We start from the raw sequence: 10,150 nt of genomic DNA, 5'->3' as shown, positions 1-10,150 counted from the left end.
ATATACTATCTGCTTAAAAAAGTTGTTGCAAGAATTCAGTGTGTCAGAAAGCATTTTAAAGCATCAGTACAGGACACCATTATTATGAAACTTAGCATTGAATTACTTAGCACATTTCTTTGGCAAAAAGCTTTTCAAATTTCTTTAAGACAGCCTAGAGAAAGCATTTGGCTTCTGCCATTGATTTACTCCGTAACTAACTCTAAGCAAATGACTTAACCTCCTTTTCCTTTTGCCCCTCAATCTATAAGCTGAGGGTGGTAATGTTTAAAGTGCAGCAAATGCTTTAGAAACAAAGGTGCTAGATAATACAAGCTATTCAGAAGATGGTATTTCAGCCCTCACTGGTGCGGTCACCAGAAAGTCAGAGAGGTCAGGAGGTTAGAGCCTCTGAATCAGCGCTAAGCCTTCAGAGGGGGAGCCTCCCTTTCAAAGCTTCGAAAGAGGAAGGAAAAGAAAGTATCTTTAAGCAGGTGTCACCCAGGTTTTTTCCTTTAATCCTCACAGCTACTCTTTGAGGTTGATTATTAGAACCTGAGACTCAAAGAGGTTAAGTAACCTCTTAAGGCCAAGTGGTGGACCTTGGATTTCAACCCAGGTTGACCTTAAAACCTCATTTGTTTTCACGTTGCCACATATGGAATTGGGCTTGATGTAGTATAGTTGTAGAAGCTATAGGATTATATATATTCATATTTAAGACCCAAACTTTAACCAGTTTTGCCTCCAATCTGCCATTGAACATTTAACTAGAGTTGTCCAGTAGCGGAATAAACTGGGAGTTTTGGCAATACCATCATGATGGAGTAGTTTATAAGAAATCAGATGCTAAGAACGGATAGGAAGATTTGAGGGAAGGCGCAGTCATCTGGCTAAAATCTGTATTTAGCTACAAATGCAGTTTTCAAGTACCCTGAGAGAGGAGGGTGGGTGGTGCTAGAAAAAAAATAAATGTACGTGGTCATGGGAACTACAGGAATCCCACATCACCTTGCTCTTTCTCCCAAACACAATATGTACATGATACGCCACAGAGCATAAACGCCATCAAGAGAAAAATCTCTGGTCTATTAGATTTTGATTTTTGAGTAACAATTGCTCACCTGATAGAGAAAGTGATAGGAAAAGTGTATTTATTTTCTTCCAACAGCTAAAAGGTGATCATACTTCTAAAATTTGTTGAGATTGTCCAAGAAAGTGTGTAAAATCCTCATCCATCACTGGAAGCCCCTGGTCAGGAAATGACAGTGCAGTAAATATCTTCAGCAGCCACCTTTTAATGTACAAGCTGTTTTCAGTTGGAATTTTCAGCACTCACATAAAACACAATGTCATGAGTGACTGCTTGTGCTCCAAAGTCATTACTATTGGGATAATGGAACATCTCTCAGCGAATAACCAAAAAACTTTAAATGTCATGTCAAGTTTGTTGAAGCCGTTTCCAAGCCCTCTTCAAGGTTACATGAATATTGAGGGTGTCTGTTTTATAAAAGTTTGAGATCTTGTGAGAAAGAGCACTCTTAAGGCTGTGCAATGTGAGAGTCAGTTAATTAAAAGGAGATCTAGGTCTCTTTGGGAAAGTCAATCAGCCAGTGCCATGTAATCATTAGCTATGCAACTCTCTCCTTTTAGCCTTGATGAGTCAGGCTTGCCATCACTTACCAACAGATGAATATAGGTATGTGTATGTGTATATGTACATGTCTGTATGTATAGATGTGTATATACTTGACAATTACATAATGACATAATTCTGGCTTTCTAGGAAATTTTAATGATTTCCCTGGGTAGAGTGCGGTGGTGTCACAACTCATAGCAACCTCAAACTTTTGGGCTAAAGTGATTCTCTTGCCTCAGCCTCTCAAGCAGCTGGGACTACAGGTGCCCACCACAGTGCCCAGTTATTTTTGTTGTTGTTGTAGTTGTCATTGTTGTTCGGTAGGCCCCAGCCAAGTTTGGGCCGCCAGCCCTGGTATATGTGGCCAGCACCCTAGCTACTGAGCTACAGGCGCTGAGCCAGACTTTAAAGATTTTCATTAGAAACTTTCCTCTTCAGTTTTGTTGAAGGAAATTAATCTCATTATTATTCAAACTAATGCTTATCTTGGGTCATAGACTATGGAAATAATTGCTTTACCCAACACTTAGTTATTGAACACCTACTTTGTACCAGGACCACCCTAGGCACTGAAGCTACGGCAGTATTTAAAATAATGCCCCTTACACAGTGAAATAATAGACATTGGAAGCTCGGAAGGGGGAGGGGGGATGAGGAATGAAAAATTACTTCATGGATGCAATGAACATTATTCACATGATAATTACACTAAAAGCCAAGACTTCACATGCACTATATTTATATAACAAACTGTATTTGTGTCCCCTAAATCTATACAAATTAAACATTAAAATGGAACTATCCCTGATGTCTTAAGTATACATTCTAGTAAAAGACCAACAGTGGACACATAAATAAATAAATATATGGTGAGTTAAGCCATCATGAGTCCATGAGTGAAGGAAGACAGGATAAAACAATGAACAGGGCGAGAGCTATTTTAGGTGAATAGTTAGGAAAGGCCATTTAAGTGGTATTTGAGCAAAGACCTGAATGAAATATGGAGCCAAGCCATGACAATAACCAATGACAGGCATTTCAGGCATCAAGGAAAAAGGGACTGGGCATCAGGGCTAATGAAATGATTATCTCTTATATTTTAGTTTGTTTTTGACCTCTGTGTGTTTATTTTAAAAGTTCTCTGCTCAATGTTTCCTCTATCAAAGAGGATTTTTTCACTGAGAATAATTATTTTAAATTTATGTTTCATAATGTGCATAGTCCTTGGTTATCACAGTGATAAGTTTTATGTTTCTTTCTTCCTCACTGTAGAAAATCAGAAAGTGCAGTTGACAGAAGGGTCACGTTCACACTACAACATCAATTGCAATTCAACAAGGACTCCAGTCGCCGAGGAGCTTAATTATAATCTAGACACTCGTACGTCTACAGGGAGGATCAAGGCAGTCGAGAAGAAGGAGGCCTGTAATGTAGAAAGCAACAGAAAAAAGGAAATGGAACTTCTTGGCTCTGTTTCTAAAAATGAATCCATTCCTGAAGTTGAAGCCCTGCTGGCAAGATTACGAGCTTTATAAGTTAAACTGGTAAAAAATGATTAAGCCAAATATAAAGCCACGCTCTAAGCTATAACACTTGAAAAAAAATTGCTTTTATATACGTAACTTTATATGGTCTTAAATTATGATATATATTAGAAAAATAAAGCTAAATACATGGTTGCAGTGCTTTTCCTCTGTACTTGAGGGTTTGGTTTATTCAAGATTGTAATGGGCTTTAATGCTTTTTTTTGTCTCCTGGAATTCATCTGTTCTATATTTGGTGGTTAAATTATACATATTGCTTTAGAGAGCAGGTAGGTGGCCATGTGTTCAGCAATGTGTCCTGAAGAAAATACCATCTTTCTAAGCCACTGGAATTTTTACTATTTTTAACATTAATGAATGTCAAGCTATCAACCTCAAATCTTGCTACATATCTACATATATTTCAAGTATATTGTTTCTAAGGCCCAAGGTGAAACCAGGGATGTATATGCTACCAGCATAACATCAGAAACACGTAAGTGAGTATGTCAGAGCTAGCTCTACGGAACTGACTGGTAACCCCATTATCATCACTGCTGACCTCTTGTTAAGTAGACCCTGTGGGGGACTATAAGGCATTACAACACATTTTTTCCCAAAAATGATGCAATAAGAATATATGTCCTCTTTGCAAAATGCACGTGCTTTTGTGTAAAGTAGATATATACAGTTAATACACAGCTACCAAATCTTTTGGTCTTAGCCAAGACAATATTTTTCCCAAGATATTTATAACTCTGGGATAAAATTGACAGGTAATAAAATTTTTGATTTCCATGAACCAACCTGGAATCACAGTTTCTTTGATCTGACAATCAATAACTTTAACGAAGATCTAAATAAGCGTTTCAAGGAAAGTTTTCATATGCACATGTAATTTTACCTCATTTGGACATCACTGCTGTTAAGTCCTTATCAAAGAAAATAAATTTGCACTTGTACTAAATGAAGTAAAAACTGCTGTCTTTTCTCACACTCCTCTTTCCCCTGTTTCTCTCTTTGCTTGACCTATTCTGTGGATAAGCTGGAGATAGACTGCTGTACAGTCTAAGTGTCTGCTTGGCTTTATTATGTGTAATAAGTAAGTGACTGTTCTTTTACCTTCAGTTAAAAAGCAGTTATATGGAACTAGTCTGGCAAGGTCCATGGCTTTTTATTTCCTCCAATTGCCACCTCTTTTCAACTCCAAGTTAATAAAGTTAATTAATTAGAACTACAATCCAGGCCCTGTTTATAGACATTGGGGAACAGAGTGTTATCCATAGCCAATGCAGGAATAAATTAGCTCCCATATGTATTGCTGAAATGTGCATTCTTGCCCTCCACTTGCAACTTCTGTTTTCCTGGGAAAAAAAAAAAGTCTTAAACATCAAGAAAGGTGAAGGACATTTACACATTTTAGCAGACAGCAGCCCTAACGAGAAGACGGGGTTATTTTGTTTAGGAAAGAAGTTAAATGAAAAAATTCTCACTATCAGTTCTTAATATGATTTTGCAGATTCGGGCTTCTCAAAAACAAAACTGAAATTTAACTAGATAGTTTGGACACGCCAGGCAGCCAGTAAAACACTCTAGAAACTTGGGACCAGGTGGCAGCCACAGGGGAGAAAAAGCTCTGCAAGTAAAGGGAAGTGAAGATGACACAGACTCCCACGGGCCAAGGAAGGCAGGGAAGTCCAGAAACAAAGCAGGCAGGCCCCAGAGCATCTGTCCACAGGAGCTAGAGGACACCTTTCAAGCCAGAGGACCAGGGTCCAAGGCTAGCAGAACTGCAGCCGCAGCTGTCCTCCCTCAGGTCAGCCGCCAGCACTCCCTCTCCCTCAGTGACAGGAGCTGGTTCTGAGACAGGCCACAGCTGTACAGAAGAAAACACACAACAGCTGACAGAGTTTAAGTGCCAACTCAAGGAACGGTAGTGCATTTTTTGTTGGAGATCTTTCCTTCATAAATGCCTCTTAGAGAATGGGCAAGGGCTATAATTAAGGTTTTTAAATTCATAATATTCCTTTAGCAAACTGTCGATGAAAACCATAGCAGTGAGCTTTAATTTGAGGGCAGACGTTGAGGTACAAGTTTGTGTATCTGAGCAAAGTTTGGTCAGCAAGTATGATGGTTAATTTTATGTGTCAACTTGACTGGACTAATGGATGCCCCAGGCAGCTGGCAAAAAATTACTTCTGGGTGCATCTATGAGGGTGCTTCCAGAAGAGATTAAAATTTGAACCAATAGACTAAGCAAAGAAGATTGCCCTCACCAGTGCAGTTGGGCATCATTCAATCTGTTGAAGGCCAGAAGAGAATAAAAAGGCTGAGGAAGAACAAATTTGCTCTCTCTGCTTGAGTTTGGACATCAGCCCTCTTGGTTCTCAGGCCTTCGAATTCTGTCTGGGGGTTACACAGTTACCCCTTGATGTTAGGCTTTTGGGTTTGGGCTGGAATTACATGTAGTGCCACCAGCTTTCCCAGCCCCCAGCCGTGACTTCTCAGCTCCTGCCACCTGATCCAACCCTTCATAACCTCTCTCTCTCTCTCTCTCTCTGTCCTCTCTCTCCTCTCTCTCCCTCCCCCTACACTCTCTTTCTCTCTTCTCTATTTCTCTCTCTCTCCTCTCTATCTCTCTCCCTCCCTCCTCTCTCTCTGTCCCCCTTCCCTCTCCTCTCTCTCCCTCGCCCCCCATGCTCTCTCTCTCTCCCCCGCCCTCTCTTCTCTCTCTCTCTCTCCTCTCTCTCTATCTCTCTCCCCCGCCCTCTCTTTCTCTCTCTCCCCCCCCTTCCCCACCTTCACCCTTCAAAGCAATCTTGGAACTCTTTCTTGAATGACCAAAAGTAGTGCTGTTGTCATACAAGGTCTGACAATGAAGTTCACAAACTCATCTCAGAAAATGTGCTGGACTAGGTGCTGGCATCAGTGCATAACTTCCCCAGGGGAGCACTTCAAAGGTGACCATAGTGATATTCAGCAGTGAGGTATGTAGCACATTTTCTAGGAAGAGTTCACAAACGTAACTGTCAGTATTTCTCTAAGGAAACCTAATACATCAGGTAAAAGGCCAACTCAAAATCATCTGACGCAGCCCAAAGCCCTTGACAAGGGTGTCCCAAACAGTCCTTTTTCATGTCAGTGTAGAGAATTTAGCTAGAATACACAGATGACTAAGTGACTAATACTTAATTAAGTCAACTAAGTGTTGTCCAAAAGCAATAGCCAACTGCTAACAAGTTTTCCCAATCAAATATTTAAAGTAATTTGAAAACAACAGAAGCAACCTCATTAGTCGCTGATATATTCTTTTTTGAATATTTGAATATTTAAACAAAATATACCAAAAACGCCTACCTACTGTTTATATGAGGAAATGGACATTTCAGTAATTCATGCCAAAATTTTCTGAAAAAAATCAGAAAAACGCAATTTATACCAAGTTACTCCCAAGCTCTTTGAGTTGTTAATAGACTATTTATTCAAAAACAGGAATTATTAATGACTTTAAAATACTAGTGTAGCCACAAATGATAATTTCCTGGGTGTTTCTTTTTTTATTTTAAAATGTCAGAATCCAGATTAGATTCAAGTTTACTAGTTCGAAACCAAGTCCTTTGTACTGTACTGTACATGTGTGGTACATTTCCTCTGCTTCATTAAGCTCTCTTTTATAGGTGAACACATGGGGACAAGAAGCACATGTGCTAATAAGTTTTGTGGCAAACTTTGTAAGGACACAGTGACTTTTGGAAAGTGATAGATCCTAATCTGTAAACTGCTAATGTGATTGAAAATCAAACATTTTCTTTTTCCTTCATATAAATTACTTAAAATTCTGAGATCTAGGAATTGTAGCTGGCAGTGACTGGGTGCTCATTTTTGTCTTGTAAATTGTTAAATGCTAGCTAGACATGCCACCACCAGGCAGGACTGTTCTTACAATATGTCCCAGGGCCAAATTGTTCAACCGTTTTGTTCTCAGAGCTACCGTTTAGCAAAACACTTGGAGTTGCCAAAGAATCACTGAGACTGGATGGCATTTCAGAATTGAATCCAAATCTTTCCAAAAAATGAAAATAATGGAACCTTAATCCATGAAAGTTTGTTATTCCGAAATTGAGCTTCACCTTTTAAAGTAGGTACAAGGAGAAGGTTAAAGCTAAGATGGGAGATAGGGTTGAAGTAGAAGTCATCTGTGTCCCCTAATTGGTGCTTAACATAGAGACCTCTTTGTCTCCTATTCAGCCAATTATGATTATTTTTTAAAAAGTAGGGTCTCTGTTGTGACTATAGGTGCACACCTGTGACTACAGGTGTGACTACAGGTGCACACCTCTCCACACCCAGCTATTTTTTTTTTCTATTTTTAGTAGAGATGGCTCTTGCTGTTGCTCTTGTTCAGGCTGATCTCAAACTCCTGAGCTCAAGCAATCTACCTGCCTTGACCTCCCAGAGTGCTAGGATTACAGGCATGAGCCACCACGCTTGGCACAGTGAATTATTTCTCGAGAACAGGACCAAAGCCTTAGATACGTATATTCCAGTAAATTTCTCCCCAATGTATCTACTTTCTTATAGACATGGCCGGTTCCGTGGAATATATCCATCTTTGCATCAAAAAAAGAGGAAAATTGACCATAAATAATTAATAACATTAATTTAACACACTTAGTAACATCCATAAAGGCAAAGATAGCTAAGTATAAGTATGTATTAGTATACAGAAATATTTATTTACATACTTTGTAATTATTTATTTTCAAGGCTTACTATGTGCAAAGCACTGTCTAATAAAATACTTCACAATTAGCCAACAAAAGTTTAGACTTCACAATTAAAGTACCCAACTCATCAGGGAAGCTTGATTTTAAAATGGGATGTTTCTTTCCCTTGTTTCAGGCACAAATGCATGGCCCTTTCCATACAAAACCAAGTAGGTGCCTAATAAAAGCAAACAGGTGCCTCTCCAGCCTGCAGAAAATGACATTTTCTTTGGAGAGTCACATCTTGAATACTTTCTTTTCCATCACGATCCAACAAGAGCCATTCTGATGATGATAAGAGCCATGACCGACACCCCACACCTGTGCCCTGCACAGCGTGTAAGAGTCCAATCTGACTGTGATAATAAATAAAACCTTGTCATACTATTACAGGATGTTTGGCAATGACAAGAATTAAGGCCCCTTTATCCCTCCCAAAGGAACCGAGGGATATTTCTCCTGTGATCTCACACATCATTCCGTCCCGCCTGACCTTCCTTGTATCACCCTCCTGAGTTATAGCCTCTATCTGTTACCCTCTCCCTCTTCCACAGCCTCTCCCCAAAATAAAGAATTGCTGACCTGAAGAAAGCAAATCTGATTTTTTTTTTAATCTTTTTTTAAAGAAAGCCAGTTAAAGTGTTCTGGAAGTCTCTCCGTATGTTTTCTGAAGAACATTTACTGCCTCCGTTAGACAAACTGCAGTCTCGCTTTATGAAATGAATTCTGAAGGTCTCTCAGAGATTGAAGGGCCTCATCAAGGAGGATCCAGCCTCGTTCCTCAATAACTTCTGGGGCCCAGGCTGTTACAGGACACAGGATGCATTCACCAAGTCCGCCACTTTACCGTGCAGTGTTTCAGTGATTAGTTCCTCCATCCTGGCAGTCGGGGGGAAAGTTGCCTCTCGGTTCTTCCTCGTGAATCTGCCTAGAAGAAGAGTTTGAGCCATGTTGTAATAGCTTTGCTCATGCTCTCCAGAGATGCTTAGCAACTTCAGTCTGTCACGCTCAAGGAGGGCACACTTCAAGGACACTCGAGCATAAAGACATTAGCAGCACATGGGAATGGCAGGTGTGCCTGTAGAGACCTAATGCCCTGTTCGTGTAAGATAAGCTCATGCAGGATGCCTGCTCCCTGGGCATGCCCCCAGCACAGCACAAGGAAGGCAAAGTTTGATTTTGGTAAGCCGCAGTCTTTCTGAGATGCGGGGCCTTTGTGGCCTTTCTGGCTTCTCTCTCTGTTACTGAGCCTCTAAGTTCTTCAAGTGGATGGTAACAGCAAAATAGCAAAATGTTACCCTAAATAGCAAATATCCAAGGAGATATTTGCCTTTCAACTTACATCGGACCCGTAAGGGCTGGAAGTCTACTGATGGAGAATGGTGAAGTGACAGACTGAGAGCATCTATGCTCACCTTTTAATTGAACCCTGAGTCACACCTGCCTCCTGGAGCTCTTTCTGTTTTTTCAGAATACTACTGTTACTACCTCTCTGGTCTTCAAGGTGAGCTACTTCTCCCATGCTGCAGAGGTCAAAGCACAGACAAAAGTTCCTTGATTCTTGTTTGAGGAGTCTGGGTCTTTCAAAAAAGTCTCCCTGAGTGGAAAAGTAAAGGGTTAGATGGACACCAGAAGAAATAGACATGCAAGCTAATCAACAGTGGTTTTCATCCTCCATAGCAAACACGCCCCTCGCATTTATTTTTTTATTTGTTGTTGTTTTACTTAGAATTCCTGAAACTCACATTTTGAGGAGAAGCTGGTGAGTCCAGTCCCCCTAGGACAGCAGATGACAAAGGGGACTGAGGGTCCATTCCTGGAACACTTCAGCTCCTTTCCCACTTCAGGTATCTTGCAGAAATACCAGCCATTGATTCAGTCCTGCAGTTCAATCCCACACATGCATGAGGATTGTTTTTGCCTTTCCTAACCCTTGAAAATGAGGTGTTGGACGTGGCCTGAACTCTTCACCAGAGTGAGCGGGACGCTGGGTTTGATGTCTCTGTTGATTTGGGTATCTGGTTGCTTTGTTACAAGCTACATGGTGTAAACAGCAGCTACCTAGAGAAACCACACTTGCAAATTGTTCCACCAGTGCACTGACTGGAGGGGGCTGGTGACAGAGACCAGACACACATTCGGAGATTTAAGAGTCAGGCAGCACAAAAAAGGGGGTTTGCTGAGTGGTGTGAAAAGTAGGAGTCCTCTCTGGTGAGGGCTAGAAGCAATACTGATAAATGAGC

At 40.5% G+C, this 10,150-nt stretch overlaps 1 protein-coding gene across 4 annotated transcripts in view; it reads left to right on the top strand.

Annotated features, from left to right (window-relative positions):
* Positions 1–4,112, top strand: part of DIAPH3 (diaphanous related formin 3) — a 481,355-nt gene extending 477,243 nt beyond the window's left edge. For all 4 annotated transcript variants that reach the window (XM_003790158.2, XM_003790157.2, XM_003790156.2 and 1 more), the window contains one exon: positions 2,891–4,112. In XM_003790158.2, the coding sequence (XP_003790206.2) occupies positions 2,891–3,153 (263 nt within the window). In that variant the 3' untranslated portion in view covers positions 3,154–4,112. The remainder of the gene's footprint in view (positions 1–2,890) is intronic.
* The last annotated feature ends 6,038 nt before the right edge of the window (positions 4,113–10,150 follow it).

Source organism: Otolemur garnettii, unplaced genomic scaffold (assembly GCF_000181295.1).
Source record: "Otolemur garnettii isolate 467f Iridium unplaced genomic scaffold, OtoGar3 scaffold00040, whole genome shotgun sequence".
NCBI classification, from domain to species: domain Eukaryota; kingdom Metazoa; phylum Chordata; class Mammalia; order Primates; family Galagidae; genus Otolemur; species Otolemur garnettii.
Note: the sequence above shows the minus strand (reverse complement) of the source record. Positions and strands in the feature narration are given on the sequence as shown.